Raw genomic sequence first — 20321 nt, 5'->3', positions numbered from 1 at the left:
TACTAAAGGCAGCATGAATGCACATGTGACTTCGTGGCTAGGCACCCCTCCTTTAATATAATAATGTAATTTTTAAAGGAATGAAGAATCCTGCACAAAATCCTCCTGTGGGTGGCATACATGTGGTCACTCACAATGGCCTCTTCAGTGGATACTGAGGACAGCCATACCAGATATACCTATGTCAGCAGCACTGGGTCATGCACCTAGAGGCTGCTTTCAGCTTTTGGAGGGCCCAGTTTGAATCTAAAAAAAAATCTGGACGGCCACATTAATCAGAGACCATGGCAGTCCACAAAAATGAATTTGGCTTGCCTTATGGTCATGGGTTGAGAAAGAGACTTGGATAGCCAATATGGTGTAGGAGATAGAATGTCCAACTGGAAAGGGGAGCCCTGGGTTGAAATTAAACTTTAAAACTGGATCACTTCCTAACCTATCACTCAGAGTGGCAGGGTACAAATGTGAGAAGTGTGGGGGGAAATTGTCTGAGATATCATTACAACTATTCTGTTCTTGGAACAAGTGAACAGCCATATTTTTGTGATGGCTGGAAAAACCTTGCTTAATTGCTGTTTGTTCTTCTGTTTCAGAAGGTGAGCATTGTGCCTGGTGATCCTCCCCTGACCCATTAGCCATGCCAGGGATTGTGGTATTCCGTCGTCGCTGGTCTGTAGGCAGTGATGACCTTGTTTTGCCAGCCATCTTTCTCTTTCTCCTTCATACCACTTGGTAAGTGAAAACATACACCTGAGCAGAAAGCTTCCATGACTCTACTAATGAGCAGTTTTTTGTTCTGTTTTGCTACTCTTTTTCCAGTTATTGGTAGCATCCTGCTCCCCTATAAAAAGTGTCATTCAGAACGCTGCATTTTTAAAAAATCATTTCATAAAATGTATATGCTGCTTGTTTGTAGAAAAATCCTCAAAGCGGTTTTCAAAAAAGATAAAGCAATAAAATCATCACTAATCATTTATAACCATTGTTTAAAGCATAAAGTTGTAACCACAACAAAACAATTTAAAACTCATACAAACTTTCTAAACGTCTGATGTTAAAGCTCAGAATGTTGTCAGTAGGCACTGAAAAGAATACAGTAAAGGTATCAATTGGTGGGATTTCCCAAGTGTTGACTCATAACATCAGTCTTTTTTAGACTAATGCCATAATTCACATCATTAGAAAGGTAAGTTAATGCAGAATTTAATGCAACACACTGTGTTGAATTATCTTGATAAAACCATAGTAAAGTGTATTTCATACCTTCTTACCATTTCTGTTAATACTTAGTATGGAAAACTTTTGCCACAATTACAGCCCTACAATGGCATCCCATGGAATTATTATTATTATTATTATTATTATTATTATTATTATTATTATTATTATTATTTTATTAGAGTTTATCTACCGCCCTATACCCAGAGTTCTCAGGGCAGTTCACAGAATAAAATCAAGATATAAAACCACAAAATACATAATAGAAATAAAAACAACAACCAAATAGCCCCCCCCCAAAAAAAACCATTTTAAAAGCACATAGGATGTAAATCAGATCAACCAAAGGCCTAGTTAAAAAGGAATGTTTTTGTCTGGAGCCTAAAGGTGTATAATGAAGGTGCTAGGTAAACGTCCCTGGGGAGAGCATTCCACAGACAGGGAGCCACTGCAGAGAAGTCCCGTTCTCATGTTGCTACCCTCTGGACCTCTCAAGGAGGAGTCACATGAAGAAGGGCCTCAGAAGATGATCTCAGGGTCCAAGTACGTTCAAATGGAAAGAGGCAGTCCTTGAGGTATTGCAGTCCTGGAATGAACCAAGGATGTTAGGTTGTCAGGTGTTATAATGTAAAACCAATATTGTGTGATTGCTTCTTATCAGTTGTTCCTTGGTTGCTTCTGAGTTATGGATAACTCAGCAGTGGTGTACTGGGGAATCTACATGTTGCCACACATCTTCCCAGAGGGCAAGCAAAGTGTTGAAAGTTGTGACAGCTTATTGTTTTACCCTTTGTCATGTGGGCATACTCATGTATCATGTATAATAAAATCATTATGTAGGCAAGAATAGTAATACCATATTGACATTATAATCTTGATGTAGAGTTTACAGCACCGTGTGCCTGCCACATTTTCTTCTGCCCTCTAGTGACTACTGAAAGCATGTCCACGCCTTTACTATTCTCATTTTAAGACCTCCTGGTGACAGTGGAGAAGTAGACAGATCTGTCAAAAGGAATTTTCTCTCTCTCAGTTATAGAGGGACACAGAATGTGTTCTGGGATGCCATCCAGAAATCTGCATGTGGGCGAAAAAAATCCCCACTAGCTAAGCAGCAGCATTTTACTATCAAAGCAATCCCTAAACATATACCACAAATAAATGGATGGCATTAGTGGAACATTTGAAATTGGCTAAGTGTGATATTTGCCTGTAATCACAGAAACCCAGACCCAGGTGTATACTGAATATAATACTACTGATAGCATTCCTTTAGTGGCTGACTCTGGAAACTCTTGTCAAATTTATTTCATTAAAAGTAACAAGATAATTACATTGTGAATAAAATGTTAAAACTGCTCGGATGCCTTTAGAGAGGATAACTGTTTTATTATGGGATGAGCTTTGATAGGCAAAAGCTCGTTTTATTAGATGTATGCAGTTGTGAATATGTTCAAAGCTAACTACTTATTTGTTTAGCGCATAAAATAAACTAACCACTTCATGGAAACATTAAAAAGAGACATTTTCACAGACCTGTAATCATAATATTGCTGTTGACATTCTTTGAATACTATTTTTTCATGTATATGGTACCTTGAGGTTTATCAAGGGAATATTGTATGTGCTTATGTGTGGCAGGTTCATAATCCTTTCTGTGGTGCTCTTTGGACTGGCATACAACCCCAATGAGACCTGCTCTCTCAACCTGGTGGACCACGGCAGAGGCTACCTGGGTATTCTGCTTAGCTGCATGATCGCAGAAGTCGCAATCATCTGGCTCAGCATGCGTGGCAGCATCTTGTACACAGAACCTCGGGATTCAATGCAATATGTCCTGTACGTCAGACTGGGTAAGAGACAGTGACCAAGGGACTTTATAAATTTTTGAACTTGATGCAACCATCTGTTATACACTCAAGGGATTCCCCTGTCAGCATACGGATAAGCAGACACAAAACACATTCTTTTTCAGCCATTTAAATACTCTGCTCATTTAGAATATACATACTGCAGAGGAGAATCTCTTTTCCAGAATTTCTTTCTTCATCCTTTCATTGGTAGCACCAAGGATGTTTTTTACTCTAGAAGCATCCTCTGAATGTTAAGCAGGGGAAAGCCATTTATAAAACTAGTTTTTGTTTCACTTCTACTACAGATGTGGGAAATGCAGAGATTGAATTTTTGCCAGATGTCCCCACGACGCTGCATAAATTTACCCTATGGAAACTTTTGATTAGTTTAATTTTTTGGATCCCTGTCACCTCACTTTGTTAAATGACACAAGACATCATTTCATTTGTCTGCTTTTTAGCATTTTACATTTGTAATAACTACATTTACCATGCCATCTTGCAGAAATGCAGACACTGCATGTAACAATTGCCTTTCTCCATCTGCCTTGATACTTCTTTCGTAGAAATCTAAGTCATGCTTAGCATGCACACAACCAAACCTAAACCCACCTGCCATGCTTGAGCACATAAGTTTATTTCTCCCTTTGCTTGTACACATGTCCTAAAAAGTTTCCATTGATAACCCTCCTCTCTCACAAAATATTCTTTGTAGGTACTGGCTACTTAAAGGAATCTCTTCCACGGATGACGTGTGCATGGAATTTGCTTTGTCTTTTGAAGGACACATAACCTTTCCCTACAGTCTCCCTCAAGGCATCCTGATTCTCAAAGATGTTACCAGAAAAAAAAGAAACAGGCATTGCTCACTCACAACATTTTTAACTGGCCTTCCATTCATATCATATAGAAATAACTAGGCTTCCTCTGCTCTAGATGGGTGTTTATTTTTGTTGTCTGAGACACATATTTTTATTAGAATTGTATAAGAAAACATTGCACACAGGAAGGGCATCAACCCAATTCTAAACACTGTGACATTGCTGCCTATTCTTGTTTAATTACTTCTTCTCTGGAAGTAATTTTTTGTAGGCATGGTTACTCCTTTTCTGAGCCTTGCTTAAATAAGTTTGTGAATCCAAATTAAAACTGAGCTGAAGTGGAGGGAGAGGGGAGGAAAGCAAATAAAATCCAAGACTCACCCTAGAAAGGTGTGCAAGAAGCTCTCTCTGTATAACAATGCTTTCAGTTTCTCATCTTAAAAGTGCTTGTATCCCATGCTACCTTGCAAGCAGCTTTTGCAGTTTCTGAAGAACTTTCCTTAGTTGGTGGGTGGCAGCACTATTAAGAAATTAAATTGTTCCCTCCCTATTCAGAAAAAAAAACTCTGTGCATAGAAAGGTTTTCATATTTTTCTCCTTTCCATGCCTTGAATTCATCCATTCAGTGAACATTAGTGGGTAGCCTTGCAGGGGCTGGAACCTCTTTTTTGTTTTGTTTCTTAATGTTACTTACAATATTTAATCAGTGAATATACAAAGTAGATGTTATCATTCTTTAGGGAAGCAAACTAGGAAAAGCCCTTTAAAAATCTGAAAAGTTCAGTTGGTACAGGGATAGAGTGCTATCTCTCATCGCTGATGGTGTCGAAAATACTGGTCAGTAGCAGCAAAATATTGAGGATTGTAGGTAAATATGATAACCTCAAAAAAGAGAGGCACCAGTTTGAAGAAGAAAACATGGGGCTTTTCTCCACAGCATGAGCTGCAGCTTCACATTTGTTACAAGAAAAAGGTTCTCACATTACTTTGGTAGAGATCATGGAGCATTTAGGAGTGGCTTCTCACTGTCGTGCCACCGGATCTAACTTAACAGTGGCCAATTTATAAATAAATAATAAATTTTGGGGATTTTTTAAAAAAAAGTAAGACACCCTCCTCCCCTTCTTGAATTGAGGTGCATTGCTGAGATGGACCCTAGCACATTTTCTTCTTGAACTACTTTTTAAATGGCTACATGAGTATCCAAAAATACATCTTTTTTTTTAATTGCCACTTAAAAAAATCTTCCTGGACTGAAGAGAGGTAATGTGTGGCTCATCATGATCAATTTCTGTTACACATCTGCAACAGTTACACCAAAATATATACACATCTCTATTGCAGCTGTGCCGCTCACACTTTAGCTGTTTAGCTTGAAGTGTTGTGAAAACTTAGAAAACAGATTTTTACCTGAGAATGGAGTGTGACATTCAAAAAAGAACATTTCAGCATTTTATTCAATCTTTTATTGATAAAAGGAATTATATGGGCGGGGGGAATTGAAATTACATGCTACAGGTAGCACCTCCAGTCACTGAAAGGTTTTGTTAGGCTGTGTAAAATGTCACCTTTTGATATCTGAGAACTGAGCAATGCAGTATGATAGCAATTATGTCCTATAAATTAGATATGTAGCTTAATGGGCTTTTTCTTTTACTTTCTTGCAATAGTAACATGTTGTTGTTATCTGCCGTGCTCTGCTTTGAGTCAAAGTAGGGATGGGTGAGCTCTCTCCAGTTTGCTTCAGAGTTCTTTCCCCAAAATGAAAAACAAACACCTGGGATAATTTTCTGAGGCAGTCTGAGGTTGGGAAAATCATAGAACCATAGAATTGTATGAGCTCAAGCTTGAAGAAATTCATCAGCATCTCAGGGTCCAAGATTCTGCTGTCTAGTCAATTAGTATACAATTTATATTTGTGCATTTTGCCTCCCCCTCTTTCACCCCACCCAATTTATTTATTTTTTTGCCAGAATCAAATGAAACTCATGTGTACCTTCCTGAGATTGCTAAAGCCAATTAGGAATTGAACTATATCATAGGTGCATTTCAGGAGAGAAATGGGGTTGGGGAATATTTACCGTACTTATTTACAACATTTATAATCCACCCAGGTTGGGGTACACATATAAAAATATTATGACATCAGATCTAAAATACATAGCATCATAAAACACTTAAGACAATTATTTCAGCTGTTCTGTCATTTTAGTGGTTGGAGTGGAACAGAGGAAGATTTTATGTATGAAACTCTATTTCCTGTTGCTGTACTACGTATCTAGAAATATGTCCATATTCTTAGGAAAGTATTTGTTATACAGTGGTGCCCCGCAAGACGACGCCTCGCAAGACGGAAAACCCGCTAGACGAAAGGGTTTTACTGTTTTGGAGGCGCTTCGCAAAACGAATTTCCCTATGGGGTTGCTTCGCATGACGAAAATGTCTTGTGAGTTCCCGCGGTTTTTTCCCGCTTTTTTCGCCCTTTTCCTAAGCCGCTAAGCCGCTTAACAGCTGATCCGCTGATAAGCCGCTTCTCAGCTAATCGCTAAAAGCCGCTAGACCGCTAATAGCGCTAATCCGCTAAGCCGTCAATGGGCTTGCTTCGCAAGACGAAAAAACCGCTAGACGAAGAGAATCGCGCAACGGATTAATTTCGTCTTGCGAGGCACCACTGTAATGCTCAATGGGGATGAGGGAAAGATTTGTTTTTTGCTGAGAAATTTTTGGGTGCTTTCCTTGAGTATTCGTATAAAATGCTCCTAAATGTAATTCTTTTTATGAGTTTTCCTTGGAAAATGGGGGTGGGTATGTTTAATTGAGCTTAGACAAAAATCTGGTTTTGCTTTGTGAGATAACAAATTGGAATGGATACATGAGAACTGCTAACAAGAAATACTGTGGTGGTCTCTGACATCTTTGAAACAAGGTATTCATTAGAATAATGCTGCTATTGTGCACTATGTTCTTATTGTTTCAGCCATCCTGGTGATTGAGTTTATCTATGCTATTGTGGGCATTGTTTGGTTAACCCAGTACTACAGCTCCTGCAATGATGTTACTGCCAAGAGTGTCACTTTGGGTGTGTATTTGAAGGTTTCTGCATGAATTCACTTTCTGCCTATATAAATGTACCCACCCTGAATGTTTTGCAGATAGACTTAACCATTGCACAAACTTCAATTAGTATGTATGGATGGAAGGACAGTAGCTGTTGTTTTACTGCCTGACTAGGTATTGTATGGATTTTTCCAATTGCTCTGGAAACCAGTGCAAGTCCTTACAAAAGAATCCAACAGTACATCTCTAACTACTGTTTTATCCATAATTCCTTTCACTCAATAATATCTGGTTTTGAGATCCCTGGTGTTACTGTGGATGCATGCCTTCACTTTGGTCAGTGAAATTCAGCTTGAGTGTGTTGCTTCAGAAAAAGAACCCACAAACACAAAGCTAACTCGCCAAGAGAGTCATAGATGACACTTCGGAACTGATCATTTGAATCTTCTTTGTTTTACCAGGAATGGTCGTCTGCAACTGGGTCGTCATTCTGAGTGTTTGCATCACTGTCCTGTGCGTCTTTGATCCAACAGGAAGAACTTTTGTCAAACTGCGAGCCACAAAGAGGAGGCAGCGTAACTTGAGGACGTACAACTTGAGGTAAGTCACAAAACAGCATTTCAACAAGATACAGTCTGGATTATGTATATAATGTATCTAACTCAGAAGCTATTTTCCTTGATTTGTTTCATGATTGAAAAAACTGTGTTGTGACCTGATTAACTGATTTATATGGACTTTTTCTCTTTTCACCTAAGTATCCCTGTTCTTCTGTTGCCACTCAAGGCAGTTTAAAAAGGAGCTCACAATGCAACATATGGACAGGGCTTGCTGTTTGCCAGTTGTTGGGGGGGGGGACACCCAGCTGAAGACCATTGCTTCCAACCACCAGCAACACTGTACAGTGGTACCTTGGGTCATATATGCTTCAGGTTACATATGCTTCAGGTTACAGACTCTGCTAGCCCAGAAATAGTGCTTCAGGTTAAGAACTTTGCTTCAGGGTGAGAACAGAAATCGTGCAGCAGCGGCGCAGCAGCGGCAGGAGGCCCCATTAGGTAAAGTGGTGCTTCAGGTTAAGAACAGTTTCAGGTTAAGAACAGACCTCCAGAACAAATTAAGTACTTAACCCGAGGTACCACTGTATATACTAATAGTGATCCTAGTTCTCTGAGTGCTGGTCCTGATGTAGCTAAAATGACAACATACACACACAGGAGATCCTGGGATGCATGGGGGCACCCTCAGGTTTGCTCATAGCATTATTATTATTATTATTATTATTATTATTATTATTATTAAAAAACCATGCAGGGGGAAAACCCTAGGAGGCAACCTCCATTCACAGTCGCCCAGTGAGGACTGTGCATTATCAGTAGGCATGGGATACTGAATGTTGTGGGGTTCAGAGTGGGGATAGAATTAGGTGGCTAGGATCCACACAGCAACATTTTGTTGCATGGTTGACTTGTGTGTATATATCGAAAACTCAGTTTTCTGACTGCCCAGTCCTTAGGTAGCCAAAACAGCACCATCCACAACAAGAGCGTGGAATATGAGATTTACCGAATTACAAAAATTCTGTAGAGGGAAAAAATCAGCAGGGGCAAAAAAACCTCTGCAAAACTATGTAGTGCAGACTGAGCATGCTTGGTGGGTACTGGATACTGATTGACTGCTGGGTGAAACAAAAAAAAAAAAAAAAAAAAAACCAAAAAAAAAAACCTGGCAGGAGCAGGGATAGAATTGAATATCCTGAGCAGAAGCACTCTACACTGCTGAATTTTGTTATGGGTCCAACTTACGCTCCTCTTAGTCAAGGCTTGCAATTAAAAGTCAACTGTCTCATTTTTGGTTGTTGGTGAGATGAGACTGGATGACTCCTCCTACTGGACATGGCAGGCAGAGTCCCTAGCCTAGAGCCTTTTTGGCTCCTCTCCAGGGGGAGGAGTTCTCCCGCCTACCAGACTAATCCTGTTTGCAGCCAGTGTTTTGTGTTCTTCAGAACCTTTACATTTTAGAGCCTTTCCTCTGTTACTGCAGGGTGGCCATACATCCAGAATTTCCCAGATATATCTGGAATACTGTAGTTGGTAGCAGTGTCTGGGCTGAAATCATCAAAAATGTCTGGGAAAATTCAGACGTATGGCAACCCATGTTGGCAGTGTCATTTTCACTGCTTTTCCATAAAAATAGTTCAAAAACGTCAATTTTTTATGTGATTTTGCAAAAACAGCTCAACAACTTTTCTGTCTGGATTTTCACTGTTTGAAATATGGCAACCCTAGATATTGTGTCTGTCTTTTTGGTTTCTGTTCCTTTGTTCCTCTCCTGTTGGTGTGTGGAAGAAGGGGTGCTTTGTTTTTGTTGTCTTTTCTCTCCCAAGTTGCTTCCTGCCTCTCTTGTTTTCCACTGGCTTGTGTGTGTTTTCTTGATTCTTCCACCCAGTTCCTCTCTGTCTCTGGGTGTTTTGGGAGTGGGGGTATAAGCCACACCAGTTTAGGTGCTAGAATGGCTAGCTGGGGTGCACCCTATGTTCTCAGGCCATCAGCAGGACAAGAAAAGCATGGAGCAGCAGTTCTCACTGGTGGTTCATCTGCACCCAATTCCACATATCCTCATGTCATATGCAGTTGCAGGGAAGGAGTGTTTGCTGGACCCTTCCTGGGGAGGAGGAAGCTCCTGTAACTGCCACCTGGTGCTGAGAAGGCTTTCCCATCAGCTTCTCACAAGGCGGTTACTGTTCCTTTTCCATACATTTTTGACTCAGCTTAGAAAGCTGAGTGGGCCCATCCAAATAAGGCTAAACTGGTGTCTCAGGTTGCTAAGAAACATATTTTTGATGAGAAGATTATGCAACAGCTTCATTTTCTTACTGTTGATCCACCCATGGCAGCTTTATATTCCTTGGCTGTGATTCCTTCTAAAAAGGAAGTGGGACCCAAAGATTCCTGTGACAGATGGGTAGAGGGGGCTCTGTGTAGGAAATTTGAAGCTGGCTTTGTGACCTTTAGGGCTTCAGTTACAGTGTTTGTATTTGCCAGGCAGTTTTTATCTGGGTGGATGAGTTTGGGGCACGGGAGGATGGGCCCAAGCCCATCAAGGATGTTCTGAAAAAGATGTCTCATGCTTCCGCTTTAGCTGCAGATGCTCCCATAAGATCCATAGCTTCCTCTACTGTTTTATGCTGTTTCATGCTGTGTAGGGCTTCATCAGTGTAAGGTAGATTCACATTCTCAGGTGAAGCTGGTCAGCTTTCTATTCTCAGGGTCTGAGCTGTTTGGTGAGCTGCTTCAAGAACCTCTCACTCCCTTCTGCAAAGAAGGAGGAACACAAAGGACGGCAATTCCAAATTTATGTCTCCTCCCCTCCCCCTCCCCCACCGTAATCCATTTGTAAGCTCTTCCTTTCTGCATGTTGAAGGCACCGTTTGGAGGAAGGGCAGGCTAGCAGCTGGACCCGACGGCTCAAAGTTTTCCTCTGCTGCACACGAACAAAAGATTCCCAGTCAGTAAGTAGCACCTATCTTTTCATCACAAAGCAAATATCTGCTTTCTCAGACCATTACACTGAGAGATATCAATGGTAAATCTGCTTCATGTAATATTTCATAGAACTCTTATCTGGAGTTTAGTCAGCCAGTCCCCATGTGATTTGATGTGTACATAAATCTCCTGATTGCATGCTTAAGAGACCTGGAAACAGTTCTGAATGTTCAGTTGTATTATCTCTGAATATGCTGTGAACATGGTGGAAGGAGCCATGGCACTTTGGACTCCTATTGTGATCTTCCACACATGGGTGCTGCACCTCTGGCACAAGTCACCCATGCCCTATATAAGGAAATAATTACAAAGAACTGGTGCAGACATAACCATGGGTGAGGAGCTCAGAGTGAGACATTTGCAGTAGAGTAGAGGAAGAATCAATCCTTTCCCATCTGCATGGCTTCATATTTATTGCAGTCAGATTGTAACTAAGCTATTTATGCGATTGCAAGAAAGAATAACTCTGTCCAGAACTTAATTAAACCACTAAAACTGGCAAAGGACATAGAATGATGGACTCATTTTAAATGGACAGCACTTTCTTTTTAATGACCTGAAAAAGTGATGTGCTGTCAGATTATCAGGTATTACTTAGATTATTCTTAGTTAAGAAAAATTGAGAAGATTTTTTTCAAAGGGCATATGAACATTGCATGTAACACAATGGTAGATGCAAATCAGATTAGTTATTAACATAATAACCCCATGTCAAGGAAGCCATGTCCTTATTTATTTACAACATTTGTAGGTTGCCATGACATACAGATCTCTGGATTACTCAAAATAAATAAAATGACATCTCATCTAGTGGTCTGTTTCACTTGTGCAAAAAATGTTTTTAAAAGGGCAGTCACCCAGTGTGTAAGAAGCAGATGCTGATGGTGATCAGGAGTTTTGTAGCATAGCTATGCCTCTTGTCAGGTGCTGCAGAGCAATGGTGGTCAGTCACTGAAGGGTAAAACTTTTTATTATATTTAGAGGTATATATTTTTCTTACTAGACGAAGCAAATGAGCTCAAATAATTGTATGTAAGCCACTCTGGGAGACTTTTTGGCTATAAACAAATAAACAAACAATTTAAATATAAAGATGGATCTAAACTGAAAAGCATGGTTCCAAGGCATAATATTTAATATGTACTATTAAATTATGCAGGTCTTTTGTACATATCTAAAGTGTTTGCTGCAGAAACATGGTATAATATTTACCTAGAGCAAACATAATTGTTATGTTAAAATGGAGTTGTCAAAACTACTATAGATTCTTTTGTATCTGATTTCCAGATTCTGGGGACAAATGGCAAGGGATGTCTGTCTTTATTGTGCATTACCTGTAAGCTTCCTAAGGTCTTCAGGCTGTGTTCTGTTGGAGACAGTAAAGTGGTCTAGGTGGACCTTTTGGTGAGAGTGATGCAGAACATAGAGTGGTGAACTTAGGTCTGGGAGGTCTGACTTGAAATCTATTATTCACCATAAAGTTTAATGAGTGTCCTTGAAAAAGCCACTCATCCCATTTGCATGTACCATAGCTTAGCATGAACATGCAAATATGTGGGTTCCCAGAGTGAAGAATAGCACTCCTTCCCCACTCTTGCTTACTATCTGGGACTAAACCTTGTTTGGTCTTTGTATTATGCCCCTTTAGGTATACTGGGCCTTGGCCCAGTATACCTGAAGGAGTGTCTCCATCCCCATCATTCAGCCCGGACACTGAAGTCCTCCGCCAAGGGTCTTCTGGCAGTTCCCTCTCTGCAAGAAGTGAAGTGACAGGGAACCAGGCAGAGGGCTTTCTTGGTAGTGGCGCCCGCCCTGTGGAATGCCCTCTCACCAGATGTCAAGGAAATAAAGAACTGCACATCTTTTAGAAGATATCTGAAGACAGCCTTGTATTGGAAAGTTTTTAATGTTTGATGTGTTACTATGTTTTCATATGTACTGTTAGTCGCCCAGAGTGGCAGGGGAATAAATGATAAAGTTGTTGTTGTTATTATTTGTTGTTTGTTGTTATATATATTCTTATATATATTGTCATATATATAACAAGTCTGTTGTTATATATATTCTTAGCATTGCCTGTGAACTGGGCTTCTATCTCTCAGCCTAGCCTACTTCATAAGGTTGTTATGATGATAAAATAAGGTAACCCTTTGTATGCCACCTTGAATTCCTTAGAGGAAAAGTGTAATAAATCCTGCATAATTCTTTTCTTAGAAGAATAAATTAGAATGAGATGGGGAAGCCAGTTCTAACCTAGGTAACAAAGTGGATGTTTTGGAACAGCAGCTGAGAATTACGTTTTCAGTCCCAGTGATTGATACTAGGTCTTTGTCTTTTGCTTGTTACAAGTTCATTTATCATCTTCCCCTTTTGGGATTTTTCAGGATGCCTACTCTGAAATTGCATATCTCTTTGCTGAGTTTTTCCGAGATCTTGACATAGTCCCATCTGACATCATAGCGGGCCTGGTACTTCTGCGCCAACGACAGAGGGCGAAACGCAGTGCAGTGCTGGATGAAGTGAGTATGCAGACTGCTTTCTGTGCTTTTTCACTGCTGAAATACAGATGTTACTGATATGTTTATCTGGCTTTTAATCACCTATTGTCATGTGTTTCAGAAGTGGGGAATCACTAAATCTTTGCCTAGCTGCCCCTAAGATATAACCGTCCGTCACCTCCCAGTGACCAATAATGAAAAAATTGTAACATGCATTTTTCAGTGTTTCGTTGATAAACTTCACAAAAAGCTTGGTACTGGAATGTGGGAAATGATGATTTTTAGGGATCAAAAACTTCAAGATGTTACAAAATTAGCAGTCCCAGGATATAGTCTGAAGGCAACTGAGGCACCACCATTCTTCAGCTAAGCAGGTCTGGTCTGTGTCTGAATGGATTACCTCCTTGAATTCCATGATGGAAGAAAGGAGGGACAAAACTGAAATAACAATAATAAACAATTTTAAAATAGTGGTTAGTTTCTCATGTTTCTAGGCTTTAGAGTGGAGGTGTTAGGAAGACAAACAGAATTATTATGAAACTTTGGCAGAATATAGTGAGAATTTTGTTTATGCTTAACAGTGATCCACGTCAAATGGGGTTTCCCTCACCTTGAGTGCAAATGGAGTGTTTCAGGGTCATGATCTCAGTCTCTTATGTGATTTACAGGCAAACAACGATATTCTAGCTTTCTTGTCGGGGATGCCAGTAACCAGGAACACTAAATATCTGGACCTGAAAAACTCAGTAAGTCATCAGACTCTAATGCTACTTTGACACAATTGCAGAGTGCACACTAGCTTATCAGGCCCAATAAATCAGTCATCTTGTATTTCCTTTAATGCAAACTTTTATTCTAATCAGAACAGTAAAAAATGGAGAGGCCCAGTGCTTTTTTTTCTGGGGGGATGCAGGGGTATGCATACCCCTAAACATTTTGTGAATCTTTGTACCTTTGTCCATTTACTGTATTTATTTTTCCCAATTTGAACTATAAAATGGTGATTTTCTTCAGTCAAAATGAGAGTACCCCTAAACATTTTTTTTTTTAGAAAAAAAGCACTGGAGAGGCCTTTTAGTATGTTGCAGCAAAAAGAACAGAGCCTTGTTTAAAGCTGGAAGTGGCAGCATGAATTGCTCGGCATTTAATTTTCCCAACCCAATTTTATGTAATGAAAGCAGTATGATGCTCTGGATGTTACCTGCAGGCCAAACTATTCATAACTTCTCAAGCCACATGTGCCTTCTTCCCTTTATCAGTGTAGGGATAAAGTCCTTGTCCTGTTAAATAATGTACCTTAAAAAAGAAGTACGAAAAAGGAAGTACAAATGCACTTTCACTTTGTGAAACCTCTTAGGCAGTCAAGAAGCCCAAACCCTTTTTGTCTTCATGCTATGGGAATAAGAGCCTCAGATGCATTGACTTCTGTTCCTCTTTACAGCTGAACTTGGTGTAACCTTGGGTTACCTTAAATGTTGTTTGTAGTTTTAAATGAACCAGCATTCCCCTGATTTGGATGTAATGTAGGACTTCGTGTAGTTTAAAAGCAGAAGTGAGTGTTTCCAGTCTCCTTTCAGCTGTCCCCGAGATTGGGGGCAGGAGAGCGCAAGCCCAAGCCGTTGTGGCCAATGGTTAATGGTGATGAGACTTGTGATCTAGTAACTTCTGGAAGATACTACGTTGGCTACCCCTGCTCTAAACTATGAGTTAGTGTTGCGTCTGAAAATGGCCTTTGGCTGTAGGTAGTTACTTTCAACTAGAGAAGCCTAGAAGGAGGGAGGGCAGGGTTTGAAGGTCCAACAAATTTTAAAAATGTATTTTGTGGGGTAGGGAACTGATATTGAAACAGTGAGAGGGAGACATCTCCAATGATGCCATCAGGACACTAAATATCTCTTGTTTCCTCCAGCAAGAGATGCTGCGATACAAAGAGGTTTGTTACTATATGCTCTTTGCTTTGGCTGCCTATGGCTGGCCCATGTATTTGATGAGGAAGCCTACCTGTGGACTTTGTCGCCTGGCCAGATCTTGCTCGTAAGTGTTCATCCAGGCTGTCTCTGTATACATTTCCTCCTCACTTTCTACTCATGTATTTATTGTTCCTTGTCTTCTTTAGTAAATCCTTAATTTCCCTTTCCTCATTCTCTCTTCCATTTTTGTAGTCTCATTTTTGGCCTACACTGTTGGCTATTTGCAGTATGGTAGCGCTGCAGAGAGCTTGCTGGGGAGACCATGCATTAAAAAGGGACTCAAAAATAACTTAAACAAGGTTTTAATTACAAAAAACAAAAACTCCTTATACACTAAATACATTAACAACAAACCAGACCCAACCACCAACCCAACCCCCAGGGTAATGGGAGAGCTAGGTGCTGCTCCTTATATACTACATGCAAATACTGACACACCTTTAATCAATGCAACTCAGCAGCACCTGCTATGTTTCACAGCTGTAAAGCTGGGTCTCGTTATCTTGCTCTGGCCCTTGCTCTGGCCCCTTAAAGACATACACATTAGGTGGAACAATGATGAACCTTTACATTTAAAGAAACCATTCAACATACACAAGTCTTGCTTTTTAAAAATGGCTTGTACGTATCTCACTTTGAGGAGGTTACAAAGTAACTTTATCCTGTCCACATTTACTTGCTATGATGCTTTAGTTGAGATTCCTGCATTGCAGGGGGTTAGACCAGATGGCCCTTGGGATCCCTTCCAACTCTACAATTCTGTGATCCTATGAAATGTCATTTCTGTCCAGGTAGCATCTCATTGTTCCTTAATAGGCCTTTGAGTATTCATATGCATGTTTACTTAGGAGGATGTCCACTGATTTCAGTGGAATTTACGTCTTCGTAAGCATGCACAGGTTGTAGTCCTAAGTGCCTAAATCAGGGTTTGGAAGGTTTATTATATTTGAGTGCACATATTCATAATGTCAACTCTGCAGATAGTTAAGGTTTATCTCAGATATACTGAACTTGCATTATTAAATAGTTAATAGTCTCCTGGTGCCTCTGTAAAGTCAGATTTCTTTTTTCTTTTCTCCTTTCTGACCTGTTATCTTTCTCTTTAATTTTTACCCATTTCTTCCTTTATCCTATAAATTCACAGAGCTATCTTTTAGGTTGCTGGTATATTATTTTTTCCAGAATGAAAATAGAGCTGGCATTTTGTGTAGGTAAAAATGTCTTCAGTAAGCTATTGCTTCTCTTTCATCCTTCATCTCTTTTTCCATTCCTTTCCAAATGTTATTTACCTGTACTTTTTATTTAAAGATGCTGTTGTCTCTGCCCCTCTCGGCCACGTTATGCACCTGGTGTCACAATTGAGGAAGATAATTGCTGTGGCTGCAATGCTATCGCCATCCGTCGCCACTTTCTTGATGAAAACATGAGCTCTGTGGACATTGTGTACACTTCCTGTCATGATGCGGTAAGGACCATCTAAGAGCTTCCTTGCTCTGAAGGACATTTCTGGGGCATTTCAGAGCCATGTCTTAAGCCAACAGGTCTAGCAGCTAATATATAGCCTGAAGTTACTATCAGTGATATACAGATAACGCCTTATGTATGCTCAAGTAGATTGAGCTCAAGGGTGCTGCTGTCCTTTAAAGGCTTATCTGCTAGCTGTTTTACTTGTTTGTTGGGAGGATGACAATATAGTAAGGCTATATAGTAAGGCTATATTTAGGCAAGACTGATGTGATGCTGCATTTCCTTTAGGTCTATGAAACTCCCTTCTATGTTGCTGTTGATCATGAGAAGAAGAAAGTGGTCATCAGTATCCGAGGAACTTTGTCCCCAAAGGTAATGTTGAGTCGTGCTCTGTTCACTCACAATAGATGCCATTTCATGCTAGGCTCCTAGGAATCCTCTGCTCCCACATTTCACATTGCACTGTTCTTGTAGAAATGATTCATTAGCATTTTATGATTCATTCTAATATACAGTTGGTTCTCCAGGATGCTCTGACTGACCTGACTGGAGATGCTGAGCGTCTCCCTGTGGAAGGTCATCATGGAACCTGGCTTGGACACAAGGTAGTCATCACTTTCTTATTTTACCTAGTTGGTCTATAATTTCAGCCCTCTCTTTTCTCAGTTCCTCTTGAAAGCAAATGATTTAAAATGATTTGTGATCCTTTCATGAAGGACATGACATAACTGTAAAGTGCCACTACTGAAAAAGTAACAATGCAAGTGCGTCGAAGTTGCTAGTCAAATAAAAAAAAACACCAAGAACCAACACCTGGTAATAACTTCACAAGGTTGCTGGAGTGCAGAAAACAGTTGACTGTTGCAGAACTGAATTCAAAAAAACCAATGTTCATAAAAGCTACTGCATTGAGAAATAGGTTTACAATGAGGCACAATGGCTCTGTGCTTGATGAGGCAGCATTACCATTTGCGGTCTTGCAGCCACACCCAACGCAAGACACCATGCTTGTGCAGCACTGTAAGCGCCTGGAAAATGATCAGTATAGGTCAATTATAAAGAGAAACCATGACAAAATGGTTTGTACGTGGTGCATGGCCCCTGTGATAAGCATTGGAGATGCAGGAGAGAAAAATCAGATTATTTTTCCATATATTAGATATGTCAAAAAAGGAAATTCTGGAAGAGTATAATCAATTAGTGGGGGGTTTTTTATTACTAAAACTGTTGTGTTGGGCTATAGAAAGCACAGTGCCAATGTAAGGGACATGGAATGAATATTAACCCTTCTGGTTATGGCTAGAATTGAAAAACCAGTAGACGGAAAACAGCTGAGGTATTAGAGAAGGACTGAAGAATGTGTAACATGCCCTTTTTATCTCTGACACATGTAGTGAGAGCAGGAGAAAGAAGACTTTAAGAAAAATAGAATAGGTTTGTGCAACAGCCCTCCTACCCCTGGTGGTTGCTGAGCCAGGATGTTCATGAAAACCATCAGCCATGGGTAACATGATCCTCAGCCACCGAGAGCTCACTTCACCAATAGCTGGCTGATGTTGGAGATGGTGAGCGACCTCATAGTTCTAGGGCCCTTTAAATGGTCCAAGGAGAGAGGGGGAAAGAGGAGTCAGGGAGGGTCTGCAGGAAAAAGAAATGAAAAACTAAGAGCACATTGATCATTTGAGTATGATCAGATATGTTATTGAAGTGCTGATGCAGGCCACTCAGCTGTGCTAAAACTCACCTTTTCACTTGTCCTTTCTTCCTCCTTTTAGGGGATGGTGCTGTCTGCTGAGTACATCAAAAAGAAACTGGAGCAGGAGATGGTGCTCTCTCAGGCCTTTGGGCGGGATTTGGTGAGGCTTTGCTTCTGTGCATTGTGGTCAGGAGATAGGTTCCTATTTCCACCCATGTCCCTCTGTTAACTATGGAACATTATGTCTGAATTACTAGAAACAATGTCAACATCTGAACACTTCTAACATTTGTAGCTGTTCAGTGCCCTTGGCCACCAGCTGAATAATTTACTGTTCTGTTGAACAGTTACTGGAAACAGTGTTGGGGGGGAAATAAGTCACTGAAGTTAGGAAATGGAAAGGAAGGCAGAAAAATCACCTTATTCCAAGATGCTAAAAACAGGTAAAATTCAATTGAAAATCAGTTTCCACATTAATGACTTGCTTGAGTCTTGCAATAAATTATAAAGTAATTTTGCACACATGTGTGCACACATAAAGAACAACTTAACCTATCTGTTCTATAAAGCAAATTACAATGTGTGCTCTATCATTACATCTATAATTCTTTTGACAGCAGAGTATGTGTATGCTGCCTATACTAAATGTTCTTCAGGAAGCGCTCAAAGAAGAATTAGCCTACTATAAGGATGTGTAAGGAATTCAGTCATTGTGAATATATATGAAATGATCCGATTCACACATCTTGGACTAATGTGCAAATTGGAATTTAGCTTTCCACAGGATTTTAACACTTCTCTAATGCTGAGATACAGTCCTTAGCTGTTCAAGCATATTAAAATACACATTTTGATGTTGTCCTTAAATATGTACTTAAATATATAATGTGTTTTGAGAGGGCCTTCTAAAATTGCAGAACAGAATGAAAAGTAAAACATGTAAAAATGACACAACTCAGAAATAGATAACGCAACCTTGGAGTGCTCTGCAATCTTCTTGCCTTTCTTTCGCATCAGTCTGTTTTCAGAATTAATCCTGCTGTTCTTTAGACTGTGGCTCCAGACTTTTGTAATTACTTAGGAGCTCAAGATTTGCTTTTTATATTTATCCTATAATTGAGTGCATTTATAGTGCCTTACATACATTCTCTTACTGTAATACTCAAAGGCTTTTTCCCCATGTTGGAGATTTGGGGCAGGGATCTGTGAGTGGCTTGCCTTAAGGCCACCTAAGTGAGTTTATGGCTGGGATGAGATTCACATTAGACTCTCTTATATTTTAGCTAAAGGGGGAAGGATTTGATAAGAATTGCCAAATTATGCAAATACCTAATGGTTTTTTGTTTTGTAGGGCAGAGGAACAAAACACTATGGCCTAATTGTTGTGGGCCATTCCTTAGGGGCAGGCACAGCTGCCATTCTGTCCTTCCTGCTGCGTCCTCAGTACCCAACTCTAAAGTGCTATGCCTACTCTCCCCCAGGTGGACTCTTAAGGCAAGTATTTGTATTTATTAAATAAAGGGAAGGGGGAGCCATAGCATCTGAGATTTTAGCAGGCCTGTTCTGTGCATTTTCAGGCTTGCATCTTCAGGTTTAAGGATTTTCTTTAAAAAAAATGAAAGCTAAGAACGGGATGTTGACCTACCTCAGGTGTCAGCTTCTGACGTGCCCTGTCACAGATAGGAGTTGCTTCTGTTGAATGCCCAGAGGGATGCCTATAATGACAGACTCTGTGGCCACAGTTGTTCAATACATCAGTAGTGATGTAAATCATATCAGTGTATTTGGATGGAGAATCACAGGTCAATTAACCCTGAAAGAAATTGATTTCTAAAGTTTCTTTTCTTTGTGACACATCTGGGGCGTGGGTTCCTTATTTGGAATTAAGACCACATTCTACTACTAAGCCTCATGTGGGCTAGCTTAGTTATATATTGGTGTTGGGCATTCTGGTATTGCTCTCATTTTCATTATATAAAAATGTTTCCATCCAGGTGCCAATGTAGTGTTTCTTCACTTTCTGAGTTTCTCAAATGCACTCTGGATTTGCCCATATGAAGTACAACATATGATGATTACTCTGGTGATTCAGTTCATGTTTGGGCTACCACACTGGAGTATATTTCAGAGTTTGATCTCTAGAATAGTACCGGGGGTGGGGGGGCTGTTGGTTTAGCAAACAGGCAGTGTGCCAGC

At 40.1% G+C, this 20321-nt stretch overlaps 1 protein-coding gene across 1 annotated transcript in view; it reads left to right on the top strand.

The window, feature by feature from the left end:
* DAGLA (diacylglycerol lipase alpha) overlaps positions 1–20321 on the top strand; it is an 89349-nt gene that overhangs the window by 53324 nt on the left and 15704 nt on the right. The window contains exons 4-16 of the mRNA XM_081838023.1: positions 594–732; positions 2860–3071; positions 6870–6971; positions 7411–7549; positions 10373–10460; positions 12879–13013; positions 13661–13738; positions 14902–15026; positions 16271–16427; positions 16718–16801; positions 16957–17034; positions 18205–18285; positions 19477–19623. Coding sequence (XP_081694149.1) covers positions 638–732; positions 2860–3071; positions 6870–6971; positions 7411–7549; positions 10373–10460; positions 12879–13013; positions 13661–13738; positions 14902–15026; positions 16271–16427; positions 16718–16801; positions 16957–17034; positions 18205–18285; positions 19477–19623 — 1521 coding nt within the window. The 5' untranslated portion in view covers positions 594–637. The remainder of the gene's footprint in view (positions 1–593; positions 733–2859; positions 3072–6869; positions 6972–7410; positions 7550–10372; positions 10461–12878; positions 13014–13660; positions 13739–14901; positions 15027–16270; positions 16428–16717; positions 16802–16956; positions 17035–18204; positions 18286–19476; positions 19624–20321) is intronic.

Source organism: Podarcis erhardii, assembly GCF_964252035.2.
Source record: "Podarcis erhardii genome assembly, chromosome: 1".
NCBI lineage: Eukaryota > Metazoa > Chordata > Lepidosauria > Squamata > Lacertidae > Podarcis > Podarcis erhardii.
Note: the sequence above shows the minus strand (reverse complement) of the source record. Positions and strands in the feature narration are given on the sequence as shown.